Source organism: Ascaphus truei, chromosome 8 (genome assembly GCF_040206685.1).
Source record: "Ascaphus truei isolate aAscTru1 chromosome 8, aAscTru1.hap1, whole genome shotgun sequence".
Taxonomy (NCBI): Eukaryota; Metazoa; Chordata; class Amphibia; order Anura; family Ascaphidae; genus Ascaphus; species Ascaphus truei.
In genome coordinates, this window is record NC_134490.1 from 175,983 (window position 1) to 202,835 (window position 26,853).

At 65.4% G+C, this 26,853-nt stretch overlaps 1 protein-coding gene across 3 annotated transcripts in view; it reads left to right on the forward strand.

Moving 5' to 3' along the window:
• Positions 1 to 2,766: 2,766 nt before the first annotated feature.
• The window catches only part of LOC142501019 (WD repeat- and FYVE domain-containing protein 4-like), a 90,556-nt gene continuing 66,469 nt past the window's right edge, over positions 2,767 to 26,853 (forward strand). For all 3 annotated transcript variants that reach the window (XM_075610260.1, XM_075610259.1, XM_075610261.1), the window contains exons 1-3: positions 2,767 to 2,886; positions 7,472 to 7,589; positions 13,834 to 13,943. In XM_075610260.1, coding sequence (XP_075466375.1) covers positions 7,520 to 7,589; positions 13,834 to 13,943 — 180 coding nt within the window. In that variant the 5' untranslated portion in view covers positions 2,767 to 2,886; positions 7,472 to 7,519. The remainder of the gene's footprint in view (positions 2,887 to 7,471; positions 7,590 to 13,833; positions 13,944 to 26,853) is intronic.

Here is a 26,853-nt window from a genome sequence, read left to right on the forward strand (position 1 = left end):
TGGGAGTGTGAGGGGGAGTGTGGGAGTGTGAGGGGTAGTGGGGGAGTGTGAGGGGTAGCGGGGGAATGTGAGGGGTAGCGGGGGAGTGTGAGGGGTAGCGGGGGAGTGTGAGGGGTAGCGGGGGAGTGTGAGGGGTAGCGGGGGAGTGTGAGGGGGAGCGGGGGAGTGTGAGGGGTAGCGGGGGAGTGTGAGGGGTAGCGGGGGAGTGTGAGGGGTAGCGGGGGAGTGTGAGGGGTAACGGGGGAGTGTGAGGGGTAACGAGGGGTAACGGGGGAGTGTGAGGGGTAACGGGGGAGTGTGAGGGGTAACGGGGGAGTGTGAGGGGTAGCGGGGGAGTGTGAGGGGTAGCGGGGGAGTGTGAGGGGTAGCGGGGGAGTGTGAGGGGTAGCGGGGGAGTGTGAGGGGTAGCGGGGGAGTGTGAGGGGTAACGGGGGAGTGTGAGGGGTAACGGGGGAGTGTGAGGGATAACGGGGGAGTGTGAGGGGTAGCGGGGGAGTGTGAGGGGTAGCGGGGGAGTGTGAGGGGTAGCGGGGGAGTGTGAGGGGTAGCGGGGGAGTGTGAGGGGTAGCGGGGGAGTGTGAGGGGTAGCGGGGGAGTGTGAGGGGGAGCGGGGGAGTGTGAGGGGGAGCGGGGGAGTGTGAGGGAGAGCGGGGTAGTGTGAGGGAGAGCGGGGTAGTGTGAGGGGTAGCGGGGGATTGTGAGGGGTAGCGGGGGATTGTGAGGGGTAGCGGGGGATTGTGAGGGGTAGCGGGGGAGTGTGAGGGGTAGCGGGGGAGTGTGAGGGGTAGCGGGGGAGTGTGAGGGGTAGCGGGGGAGTGTGAGGGGTAGCGGGGGAGTGTGAGGGGTAGCGGGGGAGTGAGAGGGGGGGAGCGTGGGAGTGTGAGGGGGGGAGCGTGGGAGTGTGAGGGGGGTGCGTGGGAGTGTGAGGGGGGTGCGTGGGAGTGTGAGGGGGGAGCGTGGGAGTGTGAGGGGGGGAGCGTGGGAGTGTGAGGGGGGGAGCGTGGGAGTGTGAGGGGGGAGCGTGGGAGTGTGAGGGGGGAGCGTGGGAGTGTGAGGGGGGAGTGTGAGGGGTAGCGGGGGAGTGTGAGGGGTAGCGGGGGAGTGTGAGGGGTAGCGGGGGAGTGTGAGGGGGAGCGGGGGAGTGTGAGGGGGGGAGCGTGGGAGTGTGAGGGGGGAGCGTGGGAGTGTGAGGGGGGAGCGTGGGAGTGTGAGGGGGAGTAGGAGTGTGTGACGGGGAGGATTAGGGGGAGCGGGAGACCCAAGTGATTCAATAGGTGGTCCATCATAAGCCGATGTTTACCCCCTGCTACCCCCAACATGTGCTCCCCCCTCACATGTCACTGTGTGATCTGCGTGGCACATGCGTGTGTCTGATTCTATACCCGTGTTTTGCAGGATTCCCGCAGGTGAGAAGGTGATGCTGCAAAAGTGGCAGGTATGCGGGCTTTGCCAGTGGTGTGTGTGTGTGTGTGTGCTGAGCACATTGTGTATACCCTGTGTGTGTGTGTGTGTGTGTGTGTGTGTGTGTGTGTGTGTGTGTGTGTGTGTGTGTGTGTGTGTGTGTGTGTGTGTGCAGAGCACAGTGTGTATACTATGTGTGTGCTGAGCACATTGTGTATACCCTGTGTGTGTGTGTGTGTGTGTGTGTGTGTGTGTGTGTGTGTGTGTGCAGAGCACAGTGTGTATACTATGTGTGTGCAGAGCATAGTGTGTATACCCTGTGTGTGTGCGTGTGTGTGCGTGTGCGTGTGTGTGCGTGTGTGTGCAGAGCACAGTGTGTATAGTGTGTGCGTGTGTGTGCTGAGCACATTGTGTATACCGTGTGTGTGTGTGTGTGTGTGTGTGTGTATGTGCAGAGCACAGTGTATATACTATGTGTGTGCAGAGGACAGTGTGTGTGTGTGTGTGTGTGTGTGTGTGTGTGTGTGTGTGTGTGTGTGTGTGTGTGTGTGTGTGTGTGTGTGTATAGTGTGTGTGTGTGCAGAGCACAGTGTGTATTGTGTGTGTGTGTGTGTGTGTGTGTGTGTGTGCAGAGCACAGTGTGTATACTATGTGTGTGCAGAGCAAAGTGTGTATAGTGTGTGTATGTGTGTGGGTGTGCAGAGCACAGTGTGTGTGTAGAGCACAGTGAGTATACCCTTCATCTTAACCCCTTCCCTGCCAGAGCGGTCTGCAACACATTGCTCTGCACGGCAGGGACGGGGTTAAAGGCGGGATTCTGAGCCCCCAAATCCCCCAGCCTTAAACACCGTGTCCCAGTGACCGCACGACTTGTGTGTACATGTTGCGTGTGCATACTGTATATGGCACATGCACTTGTGTGTACATGTTGCGTGTGCATACTGTGTATGTCACATGCACTTGTGTGTACATGTTGCGTGTGCATACTGTGTATGTCACATGCACTTGTGTGTACATGTTGCGTGTGCATACTGTATATGGCACATGCACGTGTGTGTACATGTTGCGTGTGCATACTGTGTATGTCACATGCACGTATGTGTACATGTTGCGTGTGCATACTGTATATGGCACATGCACGTGTGTGTACATGTTGCGTGTGCATACTGTATATGGCACATGCACTTGGGACCGGCGTTACTGAGCCGGCGCTCGCAGCAGCTGGACGGAGCCCCCGGGGGGCGACACACGTCACTCCTTGTATGTTTGTTGTTATTAAAGGGTTAACCCACAATAAAGCACACGGCAAAACTGTGTACATTTGTATGTGAACATGTGACCCGTGATCTTGCCGTGTCCCCTGACGACGGGAGGTGGGGAACTTGGAGTACTTGATGTTTGTGAACGGTGTGTCCGGCCGCACGGTCAGGGACCTGACGCAGTATCCCGTGTTCCCCGTGGGTGCTGCGCGATTACCAGTCCCAGGTGAGCACTCCACGTGCCAACACACGTGCCCTGGTCACGTACAGACTCCCGCTCCCACCCTCCCGCTCCCACCCTCCCTCTCCCACCCTCCCTCTCCCGCTCCCACCCTCCCACTCCCGCTCCCACCCTCCCTCTCCCGCTCCCAACCCTCCCACTCCCACCCTCCCGCTCCCACCCTCCCTCTCCCGCTCCCACCCTCCCTCTCCCGCTCCCACCCTCCCACTCCCGCTCCCACCCTCCCACTCCCGCTCCCACCCTCCCTCTCCCGCTCCCACCCCCGCTCCCACCCTCCCACTCCCGCTCCCACCCTCCCACTCCCGCTCCCACCCTCCCACTCCCGCTCCCACCCTCCCACTCCCGCTCCCACCCTCCCACTCCCCACCCTCCCACTCCCGCTCCCACCCTCCCACTCCCGCTCCCACCCTCCCTCTCCCACCCCACCCCCCCCTCTCCCACCCCACCCCCCTCTCCCACCCCACCCTCCCACTCCCGCTCCCACCCTCCCACTCCCGCTCCCACCCTCCCTCCCACCCCACCCCCCCCTCTCCCACCCCACCCCCCTCTCCTACCCCACCCCACACTCCCGCTCCCACCCTCCCTCTCCCGCTCCCACCCTCCCTCTCCCACCCCACCCCCCCTCTCCCATCCCACCCCCCCTCTCCCACTCCCGCTCCCACCCGCCCTCTCCCGCTCCCACCCTCCCACTCCCGCTCCCACCCTCCCACTCCCGCTCCCACCCTCCCACTCCCGCTCCCACCCTCCCTCTCCCGCTCCCACCCTCCCTCTCCCACCCCACCCCCCTCTCCCACCCCACCCCCCTCTCCCACCCCACCCCCCTCTCCCACTCCACCCCCCTCTCCCACTCCACCCCCCCTCCCACTCCACCCCCCCCTCTCCCACCCCACCCCCCCTCTCCCACCCCACCCCCCCTCTCCCACCCCACCCCCCCTCTCCCACTCCACCCCCCCTCTCCCACTCCACCCCCCCCTCCCACTCCATCCCCCTCCCTCTCCCACCCCACCCCCCTCTCCCACCCCACCCCCCTCTCCCACCCCACCCCCCTCTCCCACTCCACCCCCCCTCTCCCACTCCACCCCCCCTCCCACTCCACCCCCCCTCCCTCTCCCACTCCACCCCCCCTCTCCCACTCCATCCCCCCTCTCCCACTCCACCCCCCCTCTCCCACTCCATCCCCCCTCTCCCACTCCACCCCCCCTCTCCCACTCCACCCCCCCTCTCCCACTCCACCCCCCCTCCCACTCCACCCCCCTCCTCTCCCACTCCACCCCCCTCTCCCACTCCACCCGCCCCCCTCTCACACTCCACCCCCCCCTCCCACTCCACCCCCCCTCCCTCTCCCACTCCACCCCCCCTCTCCCACTCCACCCCCCCTCTCCCACTCCACCCCCCCCTCCCACTCCACCCCCCCTCTCCCACTCCACCCCCCCCCTCTCCCACTCCACCCCCCCCCTCTTCCACTCCTCCACCCCTCTCCCACTCCTCCCCCCTCCCTCTCCCACTCCACCCCCCCCTCTCCCACTCCACCCCCCCCTCTCCCACTCCACCCCCCCTCTCCCACTCCACCCCCCCTCTCCCACTCCTCCACCCCTCTCCCACTCCTCCCCCCCTCTCCCACTCCACCCGCCCCCCCCCCTCTCCCACTCCACCACCCCCCTCTCCCACTCCACCCCCCCTCTCCCACTCCACCCCCCCTCTCCCACTCCTCCACCCCTCTCCCACTCCTCCCCCCTCCCTCTCCCACTCCACCCCCCCTCTCCCACTCCACCCCCCTCTCCCACTCCACCCCCCCTCTCCCACTCCACCCCCCCTCTCCCACTCCACCCCCCCTCTCCCACTCCACCCCCCCTCTCCCACTCCACCCCCCCTCTCCCACTCCACCCCCCCTCTCACTCCACCCCCCCCTCCCACTCCACCCCCCCTCTCCCACTCCACCACCCCCCTCTCCCACTCCACCCCCCCTCTCCCACTCCACCACCCCCCTCTCCCACTCCACCCCCCCTCTCCCACTCCTCCACCCCTCTCCCACTCCTCCCCCTCCCTCTCCCACTCCACCCCCCCTCTCCCACTCCACCCCCCCTCTCCCACTCCACCCCCCCTCTCCCACTCCACCCCCCCCTCTCCCACTCCACCCCCCTCTCCCACTCCACCCCCCTCTCCCACTCCACCCCCCCTCTCCCACTCCACCTGCCCCCCCCCTCTCCCACTCCACCCCCCCTCTCCCACTCCACCCCCCCTCCCACTCCACCCCCCTCCCTCTCCACCCCCCTCCCTCTCCCACTCCACCCCCCCTCTCCCACTCCACCCCCCGCTCTCCCACTCCACCCCCCCTCCAACACCACCCCCCCTCCAACACCACCACCCCTCCCTCTCCCACTCCACCCCCCCTCCCTCTACCACTCCACCCCCCTCCCTCTCCCACTCCACCCCCCTCCCTCTCTGTGACGGGGAGGAAAGGGTTAATACCTGATTTGCCATGCATTACTGTTGTTGCCCTGTCCCCGCCATTTTTATTCCCCATGTGCAGGCCATTCCCTGTCTGCGAGGGTAAAAGACAAGATGCATTGCTTGCCATACCCTCTAACCAACACATGATAGAAGATCTTAAATGTGAGGCAGGAGGTATTTCTTTGTAAGTCCAAGCAGGAATTACTTGGACCTCCAGCTGTGATATGGGTGAATGAGCTTCGGTATTTTTATGACCAAGCCTCAAAGGGTTGTAATTATTTTATGATGGAGCCTCAAAAGGCTCCCACAGATTTAGAGTCCCCCTGTCTATAAGAGTGTCAAATATGACAAGACCCAGAGGCCATAATGTATACAATGCTGGCATACTGATGCACAGCAGATATCAGGCTAGTGACACCTTTAAGTCAAAAATCAGACTTAGTGGCCCCAAGTTATGGGTGTAGCTCAGGTATGCTAAGTGGCATGGGCGTCAACCTGACCCATGCGCCCTGCCCACCGGACAGCCCTTTTGACCGGTCTTATGAACTGTGGGTCACTTGGCTATTCGTGGGTTTTTTTGTTCCCACGAGGGGATTGGATCCACATGTTAAAGATAGCTTTGGCAGTCTATAACTGTGGCTTCCCAGGTATTTCCCAGTGTGATTCCTGAATTTTAATCCATCATGTAAAGATGCAAGACTTTGTTCCAGCACAAGCAGCAACCAGTCCAGGAGTGAAGGGGTTAATAACCACATAACCACAGGACTTTTCATCGTGACACTCTCCCACTCCACCCCTCTCCCTCTCCCACTCCACCACTCCACCACCCTCCCTCTCCCACTCCACCCTCCCTCTCCCACTCCACCCTCTCCCACTCCATCCCCTCCCTCTTCCACCCTCTCCCACTCCACCCTTCCCTCTCCCCTCCCTCCCTCTCCCCCCTCCCTCTCCCACTCCCCCCCTCTCCCACTCCCCCCCTCCCTCTCTCCCACTCCCCCTCCCACTCCCCCCTCCCTCTCTCCCACTCCCCCCTCCCTCTCTCCCACTCCCCCCTCCCTCTCCCCTCCCTCCCTCTCCCCCTCTCCCTCTCCCTCCCCTCCCTCTCCCCTCTCCCACTCCATCCCCCTCCCTCTCCCACTCCACCCCCCTCCCTCTCCCACTCCCATGCCCCCCCTCTGCCCCCCTGTACCTGTGAGGGCTTGTAAGGTGAGCAGGTGGCTGAGGTGCATTGAGATTCCGTCTCACCTGCCTGGCTTCTGATTCTATTAGAACATTAAACAGCTGCGTTCCTCCCGTGTAACAAGCCAGGGGAAGCATGTAGGAGAAGTGTGTGCGGTTCTGGGAGAAGCTGCAGCCGGCATGTAATGCGTCTCCGTGCAGCGCCGCGTCTCCGCTCGCGCGCACACCCACCATGGACGCGGCGTTACGAATCCCAGGCGGCTGGTTCCTCAGGAGAACCCCGATCTCTGCCCGTTATTTTATGCCGCTCTGCTGAGCGGAGGTTATAGGTTTTAACATTTTAAGCCCTTATTTTAAAAGGCTTTAACCTGCCTTAGAGTTTGTACAATCGCGAGATTTAGGGGTCCCTGGGGAAACGCTATATTTTAATGCATTATTTTGACCTTAAAGAGTGAGACTTGGGAATCTTTTTAATGTGCGCCCCGTTATAATACTGGGGAGACAACATTATATGGTGGTGTCCCCGTGTGATGTCATAGCTTGTGCTGTCCCTGTGTGATGTCATATCCCTGTGCTGTCCCCGTGTGATGTCATATCCCTGTGCTGTCCCCGTGTGATGTCATATCCATGTGCTGTCCCCGTGTGATGTGATATCCCTGTGCTGTCCCCATGTGATGTCATAGCCTTGTGCTATCCCCGTGTGATGTCATAGCCTTGTGTTGTCCCTGTGTGATGTCACAGCCTTGTGCTGTCCCCATGTGATGTCATAGCCTTGTGCTGTCCCCGTGTGATGTCATATCCCTGTGCTATCCCCGTGTGATGTCACAGCGTTGTGCTGTCCCCTTGTGCTGTCCCTGTGTGATGTCATAGCCTTCTGTTGTCCCTGTGTGATGTCACAGCCTTGTGATGATGTCAGTTTGCATTACCTAACTTATTACAGGTGCTTGACCTCTCGGACCCAAAAGTCTTCCGTGATCTTTCTAGACCTATGGGCGCTCAGAGCCGGGAGCGGAGGCAGAAATTTATCCAGCGGTACCAGGAGGTGGAGAAGAGTGACGGTGAGAGAGGGGGACACAGATATATGTGTGGGGGGGATGGGGGGGCGAGGGGAGCGGTGAGGGGGGGACACAGATATATGTGGGGGGGATGGGGGGGCGAGGGGAGCACAGTGGGAGGTGAGTGATGGTGAGAGGGGGACACAGATACAGTATATGAGGGGGGGGCGAGGGGAGCAGAGTGGGAGGTGAGCAAGGGGGACACAGATACAGTATATGAGGGGGGGGCGAGGGGAGCAGAGTGGGAGGTGAGCAAGGGGGACACAGATATATGTGGGAGGGGGGGAGGGAAGCAGAGTGGGAGGTGAGAGATGGTGAGAGAGGGGGACACAGATATATTTGCTTAAACTTCCCTCACATGTGCTAATTAAGTTTGTTGTGCCAACCAGGTGACTTTCTAAAAGTATATAAGTAAACTCCTAACAGCCACTGCTGCCTGCAGCCATGCTTGTAAGCAGATATGCTTTTAAGTAGAAATGTTTCAAGTAGAATATGAAGTTTAAAAAGGAAGTTCAAAAAGAAGTGGAAAAGTGGACATCACCTACTGCTTCTGATTCCTGCTTTTGATCTACGTTGGAAAGGAGGATATCATCTATCCCAGACTGCACATCTCAACACTTAACTATTGCTGTGATGCCGCCTTTACTTTTTATATTTGCTGAAACCTCACTTATTTTCAAATTATGCACTTCCTTCCACCAGTCTCCTTATGTCTCTAACTCCATTCATATTTCGCCATCTCTCCTTTCTTCCCCACTTCTCAGTTCACATGAACTCCTCTCTTACCTGCGCCCTCTGTCACCACACAGCTATATCCCCTGCACTAAAACACACCCCTACAAATCATCCTCACACATTCTCTTTCTATCCATGCTTCTCCTCCTTGCTTCTGGGGATATCTCTCCCAATCCTGGTCCCTGTCTTATTCCTACATGGTCTCGTCCTCGCCTCCCACATGCAACTTCTACTCCTTCTTGTGTTAACCCCTCCAATCTCATACCCATCCCCTGCCACCCTCCCTCCTCTCGCCCATTCTCCTACCACCCTCCCTCCTCTCTCCCATTCTCCTGTCACCCTCCCTCCTCTCTCCCATTCTCCTGCCACCCTCCCTCCTCTCTCACGCCACCCTCCCTCCTCTCTCCCATTCTCCTACCACCCTCCCTCCTCTCTCCCATTCTCCTGTCACCCTCCCTCCTCTCTCCCATTCTCCTGCCACCCTCCCTCCTCTCTCCCTTTCTCCTGTGCCCTTTGGAATGCTCGCTCCGTCTCTAACAAGTTCCTCTCTGTGCATGACTTCTTTCTCTCTCACTCCCTGCTTCTCTTTGCTATAACTGAGACCTGGCTCACTCAGTCTGACTCTGCTCTGGAAGCTGCCCTCTCTTATGGTGGCCTTTCTTTCTCCCAACCTCTGCGCCCTGATGGCAGGGGTGGAGGCGTGGGGCTCCTGCTCTCCTCTCTCTGCCGTTACCGAACCCTTCCTATTCCCCCCTCTCTTGCTTTTCCCTCCTTTGAGGTTCACACTGTCCAGATCTTCTCTCCTCTCCCTGTCCACGTGGCAGTCATCTATCGCCCACCTACCTCTGCTCATCCCCCCTCTGCCTTTCTCTCTCACTTTGAATCCTGGCTCTCTTTCTTTCTCTCCTCAGACTCCCCTGTTCTTCTCCTTGGGGACTTCAATTGCCACATTGATGACCCCTCTCTCCCTTGGGCTTCCCGCTTTCTTTCTCTAACCTCTTCTTTTGGCCTTCAACAGTGGACTGCAGCCAGCACCCACAAGGATGGCCACTACTTAGACCTGGTTTTCACTAAAAACTTCTCTCTCTCTGATTTCTCCATTTCCCCTTTTCCTCTCTCTGACCATCACCTCATCTCATTCTCTCTATCTCGCTTCTCCCCTTCTCCACCTCCATCTACCCCCCGGTTTTGCAGAAACCTGCACTCTATTCACTTACCTGACTTTGAGTCCACGTTACACTCCTCCCTATCCTCTCTTAGCTCTTAACTCTCGCAGACTTCCTTCACTACAAATTTATGCTATCCTGTTTCAACTCTGCCCTCTCTCAAGCTAAACAAACCTACTTCTCTTCACTAATCAACACGCACAAGTCTAACCCACGCCGACTCTTCTCTGTCTTTGATACTCTACTCAAACCACCCTCAGCGGCTTCTCCTTCTTCCATCTCTGCTCAGGACTTTGCTGACTATTTTAAGGAAAAGGTGGAATCCATACGTCAGAACATCCCCTCTGTTTCCTCCTCCCATCCTACACCTCTTCCTAACTCTCCTCCTGCCTTCCTTTACTCTTTTTCCACTGTCTCAGAGGAGGATGTGTCGCTGTTGATTGCCTCTTCTCCCTCTACCACTTGCCCTCTTGACCCCATTCCCTCCCATCTCCTAAAACCTCTTGCTCCTACTATAATCCCTACGCTCACGCACATTTTTAACTCCTCCCTCTTCTCTGGAACCTTTCCACCCTCCTTCAAACATGGCAACAGTCATACCATTACTCAAAAACAGCAAGCTTGACCCTACCTGACTTTCTAACTATCGACCTGTCTCCCTCCTGCCTTTTGCCTCTAAACTCCTTGAACGTCTTGTATTCTCTCGCTTGCTCCATTTTCCTAACACCTATTCTCTTCTAGACCCTCTACAATCTGGCTTCCGCACTGCTCACTCCACTGAAACAGCCCTCACTAAAATAACTGACGACCTCCATGCTGCCAAAGACAGAGGTCATTACACTCTGCTCATATTACTCTACCTCTCTGCAGCATTTGACACCGTGGACCACCCTCTTCTCCTTCACATTCTCCATACTCTTGGCATTCGGAACAAAGCTCTATCCTGGATCTCATCCTACCTCTCCCATCGTACTTTCAGTGTCTCTTCTGCTAACACCTCCTCCTCTATTGATCTCTCTGTGGGGGTACCCCAGGGCTCTGTCCTGGGACCTCTTCTCTTTTCTCTGTATACACTCTCTCTAGGTGACCTAATAACATCTTTTGGGTTTAATTATCACCTCTATGCTGACGACACACAAATATATTTCTCAACAACCGACCTTACATCTGCTGTACAAACCAAAGTTTCTGAATGTCTCTCTGCTATATCATCCTGGATGGCCCTCCGCCGCCTTAAACTCAGCATGGCTAAAACAGAGCTCCTCATACTTCCTCCCAAACCTGGCCCTACTACCTCCTTCCACATTACTGTTGGAACTATGATCATTCACCCAGTAGCACAAGCACGCTGCCTAGGGGTCACACTCGACTCCTCTCTCACATTCGCCCCTCAGATTCAAAACATTTCTAAAACCTGTCGTTTTTTCCTCCGCAATATAACAAAGATACGCCCTTTCCTCTGTTGCTCGACAGCTAAAACTCTGACTCAGGCCCTCATTCTCTCCCGTCTTGATTACTGTAACCTCCTGCTGTCCGGCCTTCCTGCCTCTCACCTGTCTCCCCTACAACCTATCCTAAACGCTGCTGCCAGAATCACTCTACTCTTTCCGAGATCTGTCTCAGCGTCTCCCCTGCTGAAATCCCTCTCCTGGCTTCCGATCAAATCCCACATCTCACACTCCATTCTTCTCCTCACTTTTAAAGCTTTACATTCTTCTGCCCCTCCTTACATCTCATCCCTAATTTCTCGTTATGCACATCCAGACTCTTGCGTTCTTCTCAAGGATGTCTTCTTTCTACCCCCCTTGTATCTAAAGCCCTCTCCCGCCTTAAACCTTTTTCACTGACTGCCCCTGACCTCTGGAATGCCCTTCCCCTCAGTACCCGACTAGCACCCTCTCTATCCACCTTTAAGACCCACCTTAAGACACACTTGCTTAAAGAAGCATATGAATAGCACTGTGGATATTCTGAACACATGATACATAAAGCTTGGCCCCCTGCAGACGCACTTACCAGAACTCCCTCCTACTGTCTCTGTACGTTCTCCCTACCTACCAATTAGACTGTAAGCTCCTCGGGGCAGGGACTCCTCTTCCTTAATGTCTAAAGCACTTATTCCCATGATCTGTTATTTATATTATCTGTTATTTATTTGATTACCACGTGTATTACTGCTGTGAAGCGCTATGTACATTAATGGCGCTATATAAATAAAGACATACAATACAATACACAGATATATGTGGGAGGGGGAGGGGAGCAGAGTGGGAGGTGAGAGAGTGTGAGAGAGGGGGACACAGATATATGTGGGAGGGGAGGGGGGGCGAGGGGAGCAGAGTGGGAGGTGAGAGAGGGGGACACGGATATATGTGGGGGGAGGGGGGCGAGGGGAGCAGAGTGGGAGGTGAGAGAGGGGGACACAGATATATGTGGGGGGGGGGGAGCAGAGTGGGAGGTGAGAGAGGGGGACACAGATATATGTGGGAGGGGAGGGGGGGCAAGGGGAGCAGAGTGGGAGGTGAGTGATGGTGAGAGAGGGGGACACAGATATATGTGGGAGGGGAGGGGGGGGCTACATATAACTCCTCCTATTACTCCATATAACCTCTCCCTATAACCCCTCCTATTGCCCCATATAACCCCTCCTATTACCCCATATAACCTCTCCCAATAACTCCTCCTATTGCACCATACCCCCCTCCCTATAGCTCCTCCTATTACCCCATATACCCCATCCCTATAACTCCTTCTATTACCCCATATAACTCCTCCTATTACCCCTCCTATTACCCCATATAGCCCCTTGTCTATTTCCCCTCTTATTGCCACATACTGTATACCCTATCCCAGTTATTCCTTCTATTAGGGTCTTATGTCTTTGGGTTTTTTTTCTCCATGTTCCCCTGTTCCCCTGTGTCCCTGTTCCCCTGTGTCCCCTGTGTCCCTGTTCCCCATGTGTCACTATTCCCCTGTGTCCCTGTTCCCCTGTGTCCCTGTTCCCCTGTGTCCCTGTTCCCCTGTGTCTCTGCTCCCCTGTGTCCTTGTTCCCATGTGTCTCTGCTCCCCTGTGTCCCTGTTCCCCTGTGTCCCCTGTGTCCCTGTTCCCCTGTGTCCCCTGTGTCCCTGTTCCCATGTGTCTCTGCTCCCCTGTGTCCCTGTTCCCCTGTGTCCCTGTTCCCCTGTGTCACTGCTCCCCTGTGTCCCTGTTCCCCTGTGTCACTATTCCCCTGTGTCTCTGTCCCCCTGTGTCCCTGTGTCCCCTGTGCCCCCTGTTCCCCTGTGTCACTATTCCCCCTATTCCCCCTGTGTCCCCTGTGTCCCTGTTCCCCTGTGTCACTATTCCCCTGTGTCTCTGTCCCCCTGTTCCCCGGTGTCCCTGTGTCCCTGTGTCCCTGTGTCCCTGTGTCCCCTGTGTCCCTGTGTCCCCTGTGTCCCTGTGTCCCCTGTGTCCCTGTGTCCCTGTTCCCCTGTGTCCCTGTGTCACTATTCCCCTGTGTCTCTGTCCCCCTGTGTCCCTGCTCCCCTGTGTCCCCTGTGTCTGTCCCCCTGTGTCCCTTCTCCCCTGTGTCCCCTGTGTCCCTGTTCCCCTGTGACCCTGCTCCCCTGTGTGCCTGCTCCCCTGTGCCCCTGTCCCCCCTGTTCCCCTGTGTCCCTGTGTCCCTGTTCCCCTGTGTCCCTGTTCCCCTGTGTCCCTGTTCCCCTGTGTCCCTGCTCCCCTGTGTCCCTGCTCCCCTGTCCCTGCTCCCCTGTGTCCCTGCTCCCCTGTGTCACTGTGTCCCCTGTGTCCCTGTGTCCCCTGTGTCCCTGCTCCCCTGTGTCTCTGTGTCCCTGTTCCCCTGTGTCCCTGTTCCCCTGTGTCCCTGTGTCCCTGTTCCCCTGTGTCCCTGTTCCCCTGTGTCCCTGTGTCCCTGTGTCCCTGCTCCCCTGTGTCCCTGCTCCCCTGTGTCCCTGCTCCCCTGTGTCCCCTGTGTCCCTGCTCCCCTGTGTCCCTGCTCCCCTGTGTCCCCTGTGTCCCTGCTCCCCTGTGTCCCTGCTCCCCTGTGTCCCTGCTCCCCTGTGTCCCTGATCCCCTGTGTCCCTGCTCCCCTGTGTCCCTGTTCTCCTGTGTCTCTGTGTCCCCTGTGTCCCTGTGTCCCCTGTGTCCCTGTGTCCCTGTTCCCCTGTGTCCCTGTGTCCCCTGTGTCCCCTGTGTCCCTGTGTCCCCTGTGTCCCTGTGTCCCCTGTGTCCCTGTGTCCCTGTTCCCCTGTTCCCCTGTGTCCCTGTGTCCCTGTGTCCCTGTGTCCCCTGTGTCCCCTGTGTCCCTGTTCCCCTGTGTCACTGTGTCACTGTGTTTTGTCCCTAGGTGAGCTGTCAGTGCAGTGTCATTACTGCACACATTACTCCTCTGCCAGCATTGTGTCATCGTACTTAGTGAGAGTGGAACCTTTCACCCACGCCATGCGCTGCCTGCAGGTGAGTGACACACACACACACACGCCATGCGCTGCCTGCAGGTGAGTGACACACACACACGCCATGCGCTGCCTGCAGGTGAGTGACACACACACACACACACACCATGCGCTGCCTGCAGGTGAGTGACACACACACACACACACACCATGCGCTGCCTGCAGGTGAGTGACACACACACACGCCATGCGCTGCCTGCAGGTGAGTGACACACACACACGCCATGCGCTGCCTGCAGGTGAGTGACACACACACACGCCATGCGCTGCCTGCAGGTGAGTGACACACACACACACACACACCATGCGCTGCCTGCAGGTGAGTGACACACACACACACACACACACCATGCGCTGCCTGCAGGTGAGTGACACACACACACACACACACCATGTGCTGCCTGCGGCGAGTGACTCAGCCATTCAGGCCGCCGCAGGCAGGTTCTGCGCTCCGGCCGCCTCTCCTGGCGGTTCTGCGCTCCGGCCGCCTCTCCTGGCGGTTCTGGGCTCCGGCCGCCTCTCCTGGCGGTTCTGGGCTCCGGCCGCCTCTCCTGGCGGTTCTGCGCTCCGGCCGCCTCTCCTGGCGGTTCTGCGCTCCGGCCCCCTCTCCTGGCGGTTCTGCGCTCCGGTCCCTCTCCTGGCGGTTCTGCGCTCCGGCCGCCTCTCCTGGCGGTTCTGGGCTCCGGCCGCCTCTCCTGGCGGTTCTGGGCTCCGGCCGCCTCTCCTGGCGGTTCTGCGCTCCGGCCGCCTCTCCTGGCGGTTCTGCGCTCCGGCCCCCTCTCCTGGCGGTTCTGCGCTCCGGTCCCTCTCCTGGCGGTTCTGCGCTCCGGCCGCCTCTCCTGGCGGTTCTGGGCTCCAGCCGCCTCTCCTGGCGGTTCTGCGCTCCGGCCGCCTCTCCTGGCGGTTCTGCGCTCCGGCCGCCTCTCCTGGCGGTTCTGCGCTCCGGCCGCCTCTCCTGGCGGTTCTGCGCTCCGGCCGCCTCTCCTGGCGGTTCTGCGCTCCGGTCCCTCTCCTGGCGGTTCTGCGCTCCGGCCGCCTCTCCTGGCGGTTCTGCGCTCCGGCCGCCTCTCCTGGCGGTTCTGCGCTCCGGCCGCCTCTCCTGGCGGTTCTGCGCTCCGGCCGCCTCTCCTGGCGGTTCTGACCTCCGGCCGCCTCTCCTGGCGGTTCTGACCTCCGGCCGCCTCTCCTGGCGGTTCTGCGCTCCGGCCGCTTCTCCTGGCGGTTCTGCGCTCCGGCCGCCTCTCCTGGCGGTTCTGCGCTCCGGCCGCCTCTCCTGGCGGTTCTGGGCTCCGGCCGCCTCTCCTGGCGGTTCTGGGCTCCGGCCGCCTCTCCTGGCGGTTCTGCGCTCCGGTCCCTCTCCTGGCGGTTCTGCGCTCCGGCCCCCTCTCCTGGCGGTTCTGCGCTCCGGTCCCTCTCCTGGCGGTTCTGCGCTCCGGCCGCCTCTCCTGGCGGTTCTGGGCTCCGGCCGCCTCTCCTGGCGGTTCTGCGCTCCGGCCGCCTCTCCTGGCGGTTCTGCGCTCCGGCCGCCTCTCCTGGCGGTTCTGCGCTCCGGCCGCCTCTCCTGGCGGTTCTGCGCTCCGGTCCCTCTCCTGGCGGTTCTGCGCTCCGGTCCCTCTCCTGGCGGTTCTGTGATTCGGCCGCCTCTCCTGGCGGTTCTGCGCTCCGGTCCCTCTCCTGGCGGTTCTGCGCTCCGGTCCCTCTCCTGGCGGTTCTGCGCTCCGGTCCCTCTCCTGGCGGTTCTGCGCTCCGGCCGCCTCTCCTGGCGGTTCTGCGCTCCGGCCGCCTCTCCTGGCGGTTCTGCGCTCCGGCCGCCTCTCCTGGCGGTTCTGCGCTCCGGCCGCCTCTCCTGGCGGTTCTGCGCTCCGGCCGCCTCTCCTGGCGGTTCTGCGCTCCGGCCGCCTCTCCTGGCGGTTCTGACCTCCGGCCGCCTCTCCTGGCGGTTCTGCGCTCCGGCCGCCTCTCCTGGCGGTTCTGCGCTCCGGCCGCCTCTCCTGGCGGTTCTGCGCTCCGGCCCCCTCTCCTGGCGGTTCTGCGCTCCGGTCCCTCTCCTGGCGGTTCTGCGCTCCGGCCGCCTCTCCTGGCGGTTCTGCGCTCCGGCCGCCTCTCCTGGCGGTTCTGGGCTCCGGCCGCCTCTCCTGGCGGTTCTGCGCTCCGGCCGCCTCTCCTGGCGGTTCTGACCTCCGGCCGCCTCTCCTGGCGGTTCTGACCTCCGGCCGCCTCTCCTGGCGGTTCTGCGCTCCGGCCGCCTCTCCTGGCGGTTCTGCGCTCCGGTCCCTCTCCTGGCGGTTCTGCGCTCCGGCCGCCTCTCCTGGCGGTTCTGCGCTGCGGCCGCCTCTCCTGGCGGTTCTGCGCTCCGGTCCCTCTCCTGGCGGTTCTGCGCTCCGGTCCCTCTCCTGGCGGTTCTGCGCTCCGGCCGCCTCTCCTGGCGGTTCTGCGCTCCGGCCGCCTCTCCTGGCGGTTCTGCGCTGCGGCCGCCTCTCCTGGCGGTTCTGCGCTCCGGCCGCCTCTCCTGGCGGTTCTGCGCTCCGGCCGCCTCTCCTGGCGGTTCTGCGCTCCGGCCGCCTCTCCTGGCGGTTCTGCGCTCCGGTCCCTCTCCTGGCGGTTCTGCGCTCCGGCCGCCTCTCCTGGCGGTTCTGCGCTCCGGCCGCCTCTCCTGGCGGTTCTGCGCTCCGGTCCCTCTCCTGGCGGTTCTGCGCTCCGGCCGCCTCTCCTGGCGGTTCTGCGCTCCGGCCGCCTCTCCTGGCGGTTCTGCGCTCCGGTCCCTCTCCTGGCGGTTCTGCGCTCCGGCCGCCTCTCCTGGCGGTTCTGCGCTCCGGCCGCCTCTCCTGGCGGTTCTGCGCTCCGGTCCCTCTCCTGGCGGTTCTGCGCTCCGGTCCCTCTCCTGGCGGTTCTGCGCTCCGGTCCCTCTCCTGGCGGTTCTGCGCTGCGGCCGCCTCTCCTGGCGGTTCTGCGCTCCGGCCGCCTCTCCTGGCGGTTCTGCGCTCCGGCCGCCTCTCCTGGCGGTTCTGCGCTCCGGCCGCCTCTCCTGGCGGTTCTGCGCTCCGGCCGCCTCTCCTGGCGGTTCTGCGCTCCGGCCGCCTCTCCTGGCGGTTCTGCGCTCCGGCCGCCTCTCCTGGCGGTTCTGCGCTCCGGCCGCCTCTCCTGGCGGTTCTGCGCTCCGGTCCCTCTCCTGGCGGTTCTGCGCTCCGGCACGGCCTCTCCTGGCGGTTCTGCGCTCCGGCCGCCTCTCCTGGCGGTTCTGCGCTCCGGCCGCCTCTCCTGGCGGTTCTGCGCTCCGGTCCCTCTCCTGGCGGTTCTGCGCTCCGGCCGCCTCTCCTGGCGGTTCTGCGCTCCGGTCCCTCTCCTGGCGGTTCTGCGCTCCGGTCCCTCTCCTGGCGGTTCTGCGCTGCGGCCGCCTCTCCTGGCGGTTCTGCGCTCCGGCCGCCTCTCCTGGCGGTTCTGACCTCCGGCCGCCTCTCCTGGCGGTTCTGACCTCCGGCCGCCTCTCCTGGCGGTTCTGACCTCCGGCCGCCTCTCCTGGCGGTTCTGACCTCCGGCCGCCTCTCCTGGCGGTTCTGCGCTCCGGTCCCTCTCCTGGCGGTTCTGCGCTCCGGTCCCTCTCCTGGCGGTTCTGCGCTCCGGCCCCTCTCCTGGCGGTTCTGCGCTCCGGTCCCTCTCCTGGCGGTTCTGCGCTCCGGTCCCTCTCCTGGCGGTTCTGCGCTGCGGCCGCCTCTCCTGGCGGTTCTGCGCTCCGGTCCCTCTCCTGGCGGTTCTGCGCTCCGGCCGCCTCTCCTGGCGGTTCTGCGCTCCGGCCGCCTCTCCTGGCGGTTCTGCGCTCCGGCCGCCTCTCCTGGCGGTTCTGCGCTCCGGTCCCTCTCCTGGCGGTTCTGCGCTCCGGCCGCCTCTCCTGGCGGTTCTGCGCTGCGGCCGCCTCTCCTGGCGGTTCTGCGCTGCGGCCGCCTCTCCTGGCGGTTCTGCGCTGCGGCCGCCTCTCCTGGCGGTTCTGCGCTCCGGTCCCTCTCCTGGCGGTTCTGACCTCCGGCCGCCTCTCCTGGCGGTTCTGACCTCCGGCCGCCTCTCTTGGCGGTTCTGCGCTCCGGCCGCCTCTCCTGGCGGTTCTGCGCTCCGGTCCCTCTCCTGGCGGTACTGACCTCCGGCCGCCTCTCCTGGCGGTTCTGCGCTCCGGCCACCTCTCCTGGCGGTTCTGCGCTCCGGCCGCCTCTCCTGGCGGTTCTGCGCTCTGGCCGCCTCTCCTGGCGGTTCTGCGCTCCGGCCGCCTCTCCTGGCGGTTCAGCGCTTCGGCCGCCTCTTCTGGCGGTTCTGCGCTCCGGCCGCCTCTCCTGGCGGTTCTGCGCTCCGGCCGCCTCTCCTGGCGGTTCTGTGATTCGGCCGCCTCTCCTGGCGGTTCTGCGCTCCGGCCGCCTCTGCGCTCCGGTCCCTCTCCTGGCGGTTCTGCGCCTCTCCGCTCCGGCCGCCTCTCCTGGCGGTTCTGCGCTCCGGCCGCCTCTCCTGGCGGTTCTGCGCTCCGGTCCCTCTCCTGGCGGTTCTGCGCTCCGGTCCCTCTCCTGGCGGTTCTGCGCTCCGGCCGCCTCTCCTGGCGGTTCTGCGCTGCGGCCGCCTCTCCTGGCGGTTCTGCGCTCCGGCCGCCTCTCCTGGCGGTTCTGCGCTCCGGCCGCCTCTCCTGGCGGTTCTGCGCTCCGGCCGCCTCTCCTGGCGGTTCTGCGCTCCGGCCGCCTCTCCTGGCGGTTCTGCGCTCCGGCCGCCTCTCCTGGCGGTTCTGCGCTCCGGCCGCCTCTCCTGGCGGTTCTGACCTCCGGCCGCCTCTCCTGGCGGTTCTGCGCTCCGGCCGCCTCTCCTGGCGGTTCTGCGCTCCGGCCCCTCTCCTGGCGGTTCTGCGCTCCGGCCGCCTCTCCTGGCGGTTCTGGGCTCCGGCCGCCTCTCCTGGCGGTTCTGGGCTCCGGCCGCCTCTCCTGGCGGTTCTGACCTCCGGCCGCCTCTCCTGGCGGTTCTGCGCTCCGGCCGCCTCTCCTGGCGGTTCTGCGCTCCGGCCGCCTCTCCTGGCGGTTCTGCGCTCCGGCCGCCTCTCCTGGCGGTTCTGCGCTGCGGCCGCCTCTCCTGGCGGTTCTGCGCTCCGGTCCCTCTCCTGGCGGTTCTGCGCTCCGGTCCCTCTCCTGGCGGTTCTGCGCTCCGGTCCCTCTCCTGGCGGTTCTGCGCTCCGGCCGCCTCTCCTGGCGGTTCTGCGCTCCGGCCGCCTCTCCTGGCGGTTCTGCGCTGCGGCCGCCTCTCCTGGCGGTTCTGCGCTCCGGCCGCCTCTCCTGGCGGTTCTGCGCTCCGGCCGCCTCTCCTGGCGGTTCTGCGCTCCGGCCGCCTCTCCTGGCGGTTCTGCGCTCCGGCCGCCTCTCCTGGCGGTTCTGCGCTGCGGCCGCCTCTCCTGGCGGTTCTGCGCTCCGGTCCCTCTCCTGGCGGTTCTGCGCTCCGGTCCCTCTCCTGGCGGTTCTGCGCTCCGGCCGCCTCTCCTGGCGGTTCTGCGCTCCGGCCGCCTCTCCTGGCGGTTCTGCGCTCCGGTCCCTCTCCTGGCGGTTCTGCGCTCCGGTCCCTCTCCTGGCGGTTCTGCGCTCCGGCCGCCTCTCCTGGCGGTTCTGCGCTCCGGCCGCCTCTCCTGGCGGTTCTGCGCTCCGGCCGCCTCTCCTGGCGGTTCTGCGCTCCGGTCCCTCTCCTGGCGGTTCTGCGCTCCGGTCCCTCTCCTGGCGGTTCTGCGCTCCGGCCGCCTCTCCTGGCGGTTCTGCGCTCCGGCCGCCTCTCCTGGCGGTTCTGCGCTCCGGCCGCCTCTCCTGGCGGTTCTGCGCTCCGGCCGCCTCTCCTGGCGGTTCTGCGCTGCGGCCGCCTCTCCTGGCGGTTCTGCGCTGCGGCCGCCTCTCCTGGCGGTTCTGCGCTCCGGCCGCCTCTCCTGGCGGTTCTGACCTCCGGCCGCCTCTCCTGGCGGTTCTGACCTCCGGCCGCCTCTCCTGGCGGTTCTGACCTCCGGCCGCCTCTCCTGGCGGTTCTGACCTCCGGCCGCCTCTCCTGGCGGTTCTGCGCTCCGGTCCCTCTCCTGGCGGTTCTGCGCTCCGGTCCCTCTCCTGGCGGTTCTGCGCTCCGGCCCCTCTCCTGGCGGTTCTGCGCTCCGGCCCCTCTCCTGGCGGTTCTGCGCTCCGGTCCCTCTCCTGGCGGTTCTGCGCTCCGGTCCCTCTCCTGGCGGTTCTGCGCTCCGGTCCCTCTCCTGGCGGTTCTGCGCTGCGGCCGCCTCTCCTGGCGGTTCTGCGCTCCGGTCCCTCTCCTGGCGGTTCTGCGCTCCGGCCGCCTCTCCTGGCGGTTCTGCGCTCCGGCCGCCTCTCCTGGCGGTTCTGCGCTCCGGCCGCCTCTCCTGGCGGTTCTGCGCTCCGGCCGCCTCTCCTGGCGGTTCTGCGCTCCGGTCCCTCTCCTGGCGGTTCTGCGCTCCGGCCGCCTCTCCTGGCGGTTCTGCGCTGCGGCCGCCTCTCCTGGCGGTTCTGCGCTGCGGCCGCCTCTCCTGGCGGTTCTGCGCTGCGGCCGCCTCTCCTGGCGGTTCTGCGCTCCGGTCCCTCTCCTGGCGGTTCTGACCTCCGGCCGCCTCTCCTGGCGGTTCTGACCTCCGGCCGCCTCTCTTGGCGGTTCTGCGCTCCGGCCGCCTCTCCTGGCGGTTCTGCGCTCCGGTCCCTCTCCTGGCGGTACTGACCTCCGGCCGCCTCTCCTGGCGGTTCTGTCCTCCGGCCGCCTCTCCTGGCGGTTCTGCGCTCCGGTCCCTCTCCTGGCGGTTCTGCGCTCCGGCCGCCTCTCCTGGCGGTTCTGCGCTCCGGCCGCCTCTCCTGGCGGTTCTGCGCTCCGGTCCCTCTCCTGGCGGTTCTGCGCTCCGGTCCCTCTCCTGGCGGTTCTGCGCTCCGGCCGCCTCTCCTGGCGGTTCTGGGCTCCGGCCGCCTCTCCTGGCGGTTCTGCGCTCCGGTCCCTCTCCTGGCGGTTCTGCGCTCCGGTCCCTCTCCTGGCGGTTCTGCGCTCCGGCCGCCTCTCCTGGCGGTTCTGTCCTCCGGCCGCCTCTCCTGGCGGTTCTGCGCTCCGGCCGCCTCTCCTGGCGGTTCTGTCCTCCGGCCGCCTCTCCTGGCGGTTCTGCGCTCCGGTCCCTCTCCTGGCGGTTCTGCGCTCCGGCCCCCTCTCCTGGCGGTTCTGCGCTCCGGCCCCCTCTCCTGGCGGTTCTGCGCTCCGGTCCCTCTCCTGGGCGGTTCTGCGCTCCGGTCCCTCTCCTGGCGGTTCTGCGCTCCGGTCCCTCTCCTGGCGGTTCTGCGCTCCGGCCGCCTCTCCTGGCGGTTCTGGGCTCCGGCCGCCTCTCCTGGCGGTTCTGGGCTCCGGCCGCCTCTCCTGGCGGTTCTGCGCTCCGGCCGCCTCTCCTGGCGGTTCTGTCCTCCGGCCGCCTCTCCTGGCGGTTCTGCGCTCCGGCCGCCTCTCCTGGCGGTTCTGTCCTCCGGCCGCCTCTCCTGGCGGTTCTGCGCTCCGGTCCCTCTCCTGGCGGTTCTGCGCTCCGGTCCCTCTCCTGGCGGTTCTGCGCTCCGGTCCCTCTCCTGGCGGTTCTGCGCTCCGGCCCCTCTCCTGGCGGTTCTGCGCTCCGGCCGCCTCTCCTGGCGGTTCTGCGCTCCGGCCGCCTCTCCTGGCGGTTCTGCGCTCCGGCCCCTCTCCTGGCGGTTCTGCGCTCCGGTCCCTCTCCTGGCGGTTCTGCGCTCCGGCCGCCTCTCCTGGCGGTTCTGCGCTCCGGCCGCCTCTCCTGGCGGTTCTGCGCTCCGGCCGCCTCTCCTGGCGGTTCTGGGCTCCGGCCGCCTCTCCTGGCGGTTCTGGGCTCCGGCCGCCTCTCCTGGCGGTTCTGGGCTCCGGCCGCCTCTCCTGGCGGTTCTGTCCTCCGGCCGCCTCTCCTGGCGGTTCTGTCCTCCGGCCGCCTCTCCTGGCGGTTCTGTCCTCCGGCCGCCTCTCCTGGCGGTTCTGCGCTCCGGCCGCCTCTCCTGGCGGTTCTGCGCTCCGGCCGCCTCTCCTGGCGGTTCTGCGCTCCGGCCGCCTCTCCTGGCGGTTCTGGGCTCCGGCCGCCTCTCCTGGCGGTTCTGGGCTCCGGCCGCCTCTCCTGGAGGTTCTGCGCTGCGGCCGCCTCTCCTGGCGGTTCTGCGCTGCGGCCGCCTCTCCTGGCGGTTCTGGGCTCCGGCCGCCTCTCCTGGCGGTTCTGGGCTCCGGCCGCCTCTCCTGGCGGTTCTGCGCTCCGGCCGCCTCTCCTGGCGGTTCTGCGCTCCGGCCGCCTCTCCTGGCGGTTCTGACCTCCGGCCGCCTCTCCTGGCGGTTCTGACCTCCGGCCGCCTCTCCTGGCGGTTCTGACCTCCGGCCGCCTCTCCTGGCGGTTCTGACCTCCGGCCGCCTCTCCTGGCGGTTCTGACCTCCGGCCGCCTCTCCTGGCGGTTCTGCGCTCCGGTCCCTCTCCTGGCGGTTCTGCGCTCCGGTCCCTCTCCTGGCGGTTCTGCGCTCCGGTCCCTCTCCTGGCGGTTCTGCGCTCCGGTCCCTCTCCTGGCGGTTCTGCGCTCCGGTCCCTCTCCTGGCGGTTCTGCGCTCCGGTCCCTCTCCTGGCGGTTCTGCGCTCCGGCCGCCTCTCCTGGCGGTTCTGCGCTCCGGCCGCCTCTCCTGGCGGTTCTGCGCTCCGGCCGCCTCTCCTGGCGGTTCTGCGCTCCGGCCGCCTCTCCTGGCGGTTCTGCGCTCCGGCCGCCTCTCCTGGCGGTTCTGCGCTCCGGCCGCCTCTCCTGGCGGTTCTGCGCTCCGGTCCCTCTCCTGGCGGTTCTGCGCTCCGGCCGCCTCTCCTGGCGGTTCTGCGCTCCGGCCGCCTCTCCTGGCGGTTCTGCGCTCCGGCCGCCTCTCCTGGCGGTTCTGCGCTCCGGTCCCTCTCCTGGCGGTTCTGCGCTCCGGCCGCCTCTCCTGGCGGTTCTGCGCTGCGGCCGCCTCTCCTGGCGGTTCTGCGCTGCGGCCGCCTCTCCTGGCGGTTCTGCGCTGCGGCCGCCTCTCCTGGCGGTTCTGCGCTCCGGTCCCTCTCCTGGCGGTTCTGACCTCCGGCCGCCTCTCCTGGCGGTTCTGACCTCCGGCCGCCTCTCTTGGCGGTTCTGCGCTCCGGCCGCCTCTCCTGGCGGTTCTGCGCTCCGGTCCCTCTCCTGGCGGTACTGACCTCCGGCCGCCTCTCCTGGCGGTTCTGTCCTCCGGCCGCCTCTCCTGGCGGTTCTGCGCTCCGGTCCCTCTCCTGGCGGTTCTGCGCTCCGGCCGCCTCTCCTGGCGGTTCTGCGCTCCGGCCGCCTCTCCTGGCGGTTCTGCGCTCCGGTCCCTCTCCTGGCGGTTCTGCGCTCCGGTCCCTCTCCTGGCGGTTCTGCGCTCCGGCCGCCTCTCCTGGCGGTTCTGGGCTCCGGCCGCCTCTCCTGGCGGTTCTGCGCTCCGGTCCCTCTCCTGGCGGTTCTGCGCTCCGGTCCCTCTCCTGGCGGTTCTGCGCTCCGGCCGCCTCTCCTGGCGGTTCTGTCCTCCGGCCGCCTCTCCTGGCGGTTCTGCGCTCCGGCCGCCTCTCCTGGCGGTTCTGTCCTCCGGCCGCCTCTCCTGGCGGTTCTGCGCTCCGGTCCCTCTCCTGGCGGTTCTGCGCTCCGGCCCCCTCTCCTGGCGGTTCTGCGCTCCGGCCCCCTCTCCTGGCGGTTCTGCGCTCCGGTCCCTCTCCTGGGCGGTTCTGCGCTCCGGTCCCTCTCCTGGCGGTTCTGCGCTCCGGTCCCTCTCCTGGCGGTTCTGCGCTCCGGCCGCCTCTCCTGGCGGTTCTGGGCTCCGGCCGCCTCTCCTGGCGGTTCTGGGCTCCGGCCGCCTCTCCTGGCGGTTCTGCGCTCCGGCCGCCTCTCCTGGCGGTTCTGTCCTCCGGCCGCCTCTCCTGGCGGTTCTGCGCTCCGGCCGCCTCTCCTGGCGGTTCTGTCCTCCGGCCGCCTCTCCTGGCGGTTCTGCGCTCCGGTCCCTCTCCTGGCGGTTCTGCGCTCCGGTCCCTCTCCTGGCGGTTCTGCGCTCCGGCCCCTCTCCTGGCGGTTCTGCGCTCCGGCCCCTCTCCTGGCGGTTCTGCGCTCCGGCCGCCTCTCCTGGCGGTTCTGCGCTCCGGCCGCCTCTCCTGGCGGTTCTGCGCTCCGGTCCCTCTCCTGGCGGTTCTGCGCTCCGGCCCCCTCTCCTGGCGGTTCTGGGCTCCGGCCGCCTCTCCTGGCGGTTCTGCGCTCCGGCCCCTCTCCTGGCGGTTCTGCGCTCCGGCCGCCTCTCCTGGCGGTTCTGCGCTCCGGCCGCCTCTCCTGGCGGTTCTGCGCTCCGGTCCCTCTCCTGGCGGTTCTGCGCTCCGGCCCCCTCTCCTGGCGGTTCTGGGCTCCGGCCGCCTCTCCTGGCGGTTCTGCGCTCCGGCCGCCTCTCCTGGCGGTTCTGCGCTCCGGCCGCCTCTCCTGGCGGTTCTGCGCTCCGGCCGCCTCTCCTGGCGGTTCTGCGCTCCGGTCCCTCTCCTGGCGGTTCTGCGCTCCGGTCCCTCTCCTGGCGGTTCTGCGCTCCGGTCCCTCTCCTGGCGGTTCTGCGCTCCGGCCGCCTCTCCTGGCGGTTCTGCGCTCCGGCCGCCTCTCCTGGCGGTTCTGCGCTCCGGCCGCCTCTCCTGGCGGTTCTGCGCTCCGGCCGCCTCTCCTGGCGGTTCTGCGCTGCGGCCGCCTCTCCTGGCGGTTCTGCGCTGCGGCCGCCTCTCCTGGCGGTTCTGCGCTGCGGCCGCCTCTCCTGGCGGTTCTGCGCTGCGGCCGCCTCTCCTGGCGGTTCTGCGCTCCGGCCGCCTCTCCTGGCGGTTCTGACCTCCGGCCGCCTCTCCTGGCGGTTCTGACCTCCGGCCGCCTCTCCTGGCGGTTCTGACCTCCGGCCGCCTCTCCTGGCGGTTCTGCGCTCCGGTCCCTCTCCTGGCGGTTCTGCGCTCCGGTCCCTCTCCTGGCGGTTCTGCGCTCCGGTCCCTCTCCTGGCGGTTCTGCGCTCCGGTCCCTCTCCTGGCGGTTCTGCGCTCCGGTCCCTCTCCTGGCGGTTCTGCGCTCCGGCCCCTCTCCTGGCGGTTCTGCGCTCCGGCCGCCTCTCCTGGCGGTTCTGCGCTCCGGCCGCCTCTCCTGGCGGTTCTGCGCTCCGGCCGCCTCTCCTGGCGGTTCTGCGCTCCGGCCGCCTCTCCTGGCGGTTCTGCGCTCCGGTCCCTCTCCTGGCGGTTCTGCGCTCCGGCCGCCTCTCCTGGCGGTTCTGCGCTCCGGCCGCCTCTCCTGGCGGTTCTGCGCTCCGGCCGCCTCTCCTGGCGGTTCTGCGCTCCGGTCCCTCTCCTGGCGGTTCTGCGCTCCGGTCCCTCTCCTGGCGGTTCTGCGCTCCGACCGCCTCTCCTGGCGGTTCTGGGCTCCGGCCGCCTCTCCTGGCGGTTCTGGGCTCCGGCCGCCTCTCCTGGCGGTTCTGCGCTCCGGCCGCCTCTCCTGGCGGTTCTGTCCTCCGGCCGCCTCTCCTGGCGGTTCTGGGCTCCGGCCGCCTCTCCTGGCGGTTCTGTGATTCGGTCCCTCTCCTGGCGGTTCTGCGCTCCGGTCCCTCTCCTGGCGGTTCTGCGCTCCGGCCGCCTCTCCTGGCGGTTCTGCGCTCCGGCCGCCTCTCCTGGCGGTTCTGCGCTCCGGCCGCCTCTCCTGGCGGTTCTGCGCTCCGGCCGCCTCTCCTGGCGGTTCTGACCTCCGGCCGCCTCTCCTGGCGGTTCTGACCTCCGGCCGCCTCTCCTGGCGGTTCTGACCTCCGGCCGCCTCTCCTGGCGGTTCTGACCTCCGGCCGCCTCTCCTGGCGGTTCTGCGCTCCGGTCCCTCTCCTGGCGGTTCTGCGCTCCGGCCGCCTCTCCTGGCGGTTCTGCGCTCCGGCCGCCTCTCCTGGCGGTTCTGCGCTCCGGCCGCCTCTCCTGGCGGTTCTGACCTCCGGCCGCCTCTCCTGGCGGTTCTGGGCTCCGGCCGCCTCTCCTGGCGGTTCTGCGCTGCGGCCGCCTCTCCTGGCAGTTCTGGGCTCCGGCCGCCTCTCCTGGCGGTTCTGCGCTCCGGCCGCCTCTCCTGGCGGTTCTGCGCTCCGGCCGCCTCTCCTGGCGGTTCTGCGCTCCGGCCGCCTCTCCTGGCGGTTCTGGGCTCCGGCCGCCTCTCCTGGCGGTTCTGGGCTCCGGCCGCCTCTCCTGGCGGTTCTGCGCTCCGGCCGCCTCTCCTGGCGGTTCTGCGCTCCGGCCGCCTCTCCTGGCGGTTCTGGGCTCCGGCCGCCTCTCCTGGCGGTTCTGTCCTCCGGCCGCCTCTCCTGGCGGTTCTGGGCTCCGGCCGCCTCTCCTGGCGGTTCTGTGATTCGGTCCCTCTCCTGGCGGTTCTGCGCTCCGGTCCCTCTCCTGGCGGTTCTGCGCTCCGGTCCCTCTCCTGGCGGTTCTGCGCTCCGGTCCCTCTCCTGGCGGTTCTGCGCTCCGGCCGCCTCTCCTGGCGGTTCTGCGCTCCGGCCGCCTCTCCTGGCGGTTCTGTGATTCGGTCCCTCTCCTGGTGGTTCTGCGCTCCGGCCCCCTCTCCTGGCGGTTCTGCGCTCCGGCCCCCTCTCCTGGCGGTTCTGGGCTCCGGCCGCCTCTCCTGGCGGTTCTGCGCTCCGGCCGCCTCTCCTGGCGGTTCTGCGCTCCGGCCGCCTCTCCTGGCGGTTCTGCGCTCCGGCCGCCTCTCCTGGCGGTTCTGCGCTCCGGCCGCCTCTCCTGGCGGTTCTGCGCTCCGGTCCCTCTCCTGGCGGTTCTGCGCTCCGGTCCCTCTCCTGGCGGTTCTGACCTCCGGCCGCCTCTCCTGGCGGTTCTGACCTCCGGCCGCCTCTCCTGGCGGTTC